We start from the raw sequence: 2,545 nt of genomic DNA, 5'->3' as shown, positions 1-2,545 counted from the left end.
ACACACACACACACACACACACACACACGCACATACAACAAGCAGGCGTGCAAATATTTGAAAGCACTCACACAGATAGACTAATATTTCCATCTACTAGCCTCTGATCCCACGGCAAAGCCATGGGGTGTTTAGTAAACCATCTAAATCCACATTAATGAAGTGTTGAGGTCTGCCTAGGAACGCTGACTGAGCGCGCCTCCGTGTTGAGCCCCCTGCTGTAAACATCGCTGATTTACCTAACATGGAGAGAGCCCTGCGAAGACATCCACAAGCAGAGGGGGAGATTCTTGTTGCTATCTGTCTTTGTGTGTGTGTGTGCGTGTGTGTGTGTGTGTGTGTGTGTGTGTGTGTGTGTGTGTGTGTGTGTGCGTCTCTCTCTCTCTCTCTCTCTCTCACTCTGTCTCTGTTTCTCTCCATCTCCCCCTCTCACACACACACACGCGCACATACACACACACAGGTGATACTCTGCCAGGATGCTTATTCACAGCTGAACTAGACTAGCTGATGAGAAGGGCGCACTGACACGGAGCTAGCCCACCAGAACCAGACCGCCAGGAACCAGGAGCTGAGTCCACCCACAACACACACACACACACACACACAAGGCCAGGCAGCCCAGCGTGACCAGCTGGACCGGGCAGGCGAAGTAACGCCTATTGTAGCCGTTTTAGACAAAAGATGGGCCAAAAATCTCTCGCTCTCTCTCTCTCTCTCTCTCTCTGTCTGCGCAGAGGCCAAGAGAGCTCTCTCCTTATTTGGGGGGGGGGGCGGGGGGGGTGGCTAGCAAACACGCAGAGCGGGTTGCATCAGCTCTCTCTCATCTGGACAGACGCGGCGAGAGAGATGCGGAGTCCGGTCCCGCTGGCTCGATCTCCGGCTACACAGACGCCGGCTGACGCGGGAGTTCGTCCCGTTCTCTAGGCAGCGTCTATAAGGCTGCTGTATCTATACGCTACGTCCAATGGCATAAACCCACCAACGTGTCAATATTGAACAAACAGACGATAGCTTGTTATCATAAGTATGAATATATAGGTTAATAAAGTTGAATAACTCCAATTCGTCATCTAGGCTATGCCAATAGCCTTGATAATTCAATTATGACGATAGGTGAAACACCTTAATTTTCTGGGACTTTTTTCAAATTCTGGGAATTTTTCAAAATGTCCATTGCGGTCCAGTCATACAGTATCTGTCACAGCTGAATGTAACACCACAGCCTTGATTTCGCAGGGGCGAATCGAAAGTGAGGTCCAGCCGGTGTGTGTGTGTGTGTGTGTGCGCGTGTGTGTGTGTGTGTGTGTGTGTGTGTGTGTGTGTGTGTGTGTGTGTGTGTGTGTGTGTGTGTGTGTGTGTGTGTGGACGCTCACGCGGAGCACAGACCCGGCGGTAGACCAGAATAGATCAGGTGTCAGTCAGGCAAATCGGGATTAGCGGCGCTCTGCTCAACCAGGAGAGGACATCACATCACCGCGCGAGACGTGGCGAGGTGGACGCAGGGGACAAGTTCATTATCATCACACGCACACAGACCCCCCCCCACATCCCCAACACACACACACACACACACACACAGAAATGGTCATCATCACAGAACGACAGTTGCCCCGTGTTGATCCTGGATACACACCCAACCCCCGATCAAGGTCTCACAGAAGAACCGCTGACCGAACAACAGTGCGCGAGCCCTCCCGTCCCACAGACGGCTCGGCACCGGTCATGCCAACAACAAAATGTGGTAGTTCCCGAAAATAGACGCCAAATTCATCAGCATGACAGGCACACGTATTGTTCATGGAGTAGGCTACACACGCAGATCGGCGTTTCATTATTTATTTATTTTTAAACCTATCAGGTTAAATAAAACTCGCGGCAGACTCGTCCGAAAAAGCTCTCATTACGCAATTGAAGGCGAGAAGGGGATGCGGTATGAAAGCGACAAACCTGTCTGTCCTTTCCCGAGCGTCTTTTCCAAGCGGTAGGGTCCCACGTAATTGGCATGTTGAGCGCCGCTGTTGTTGTCTTTTCCAATCGATGACATGTTGATGTGTGTTGGAACGGAGACTTTTATAAGAGACGCAGTTGCGTTTATTCTGAGAATAACGCAATCCTATCTTTGAAGGTCCGGCCGATCTTTATACTCCACAACCCCTGTATTGCCGCCTCCCGTCTCTCTCTCTCTCTCTCTCTCTCTCTCTCTCTCTCTCTCTTTCGTTCTCTACGGCTCTCTGCTCTCTCTCTCTCTCTTTCTCTTTCTCTCTCTCTGACTCTCCCTCACTCACAGCGAGTAGGTAAGGTTCTCTCTCTCTCCCCCTCCACCTCTCTTTTCCGTTTGCTGCAGATGAACCGCAAGTGCTTCAGGAGCCGAAAATCATTGTTGGCGGAGGCTGCAGTGCTTCGGTTGGCCTGTGAGGGCGCCGTGGAGGCGCAGATACCGCAGCAACTAAGAATGATGGACAGTGAAGCCAGCCAAACAGTTCGCACAGATCAATCGCGCCACTCGGGTTGTTTCTGGAGCAACTTGTGTTTCATTGCCGTC

At 51.4% G+C, this 2,545-nt stretch overlaps 1 protein-coding gene across 1 annotated transcript in view; it reads right to left on the bottom strand.

Moving 5' to 3' along the window:
- brsk2a (BR serine/threonine kinase 2a) overlaps positions 1–2,047 on the bottom strand; it is a gene marked incomplete at both ends in the record, with an annotated part of 149,315 nt that extends 147,268 nt beyond the window's left edge. Inside the window, one exon of the mRNA XM_084451316.1 lies at positions 1,951–2,047. Coding sequence (XP_084307442.1) covers positions 1,951–2,047 — 97 coding nt within the window. The remainder of the gene's footprint in view (positions 1–1,950) is intronic.
- Between the last annotated feature and the right edge of the window lie 498 nt (positions 2,048–2,545).

Source organism: Borostomias antarcticus, assembly GCF_949987555.1.
Source record: "Borostomias antarcticus genome assembly, chromosome: 16".
Lineage (NCBI taxonomy): Eukaryota > Metazoa > Chordata > Actinopteri > Stomiiformes > Stomiidae > Borostomias > Borostomias antarcticus.
The sequence above is the reverse complement of the archived record's forward strand: the minus strand, read 5'-3'. Positions and strand labels throughout refer to the sequence as shown.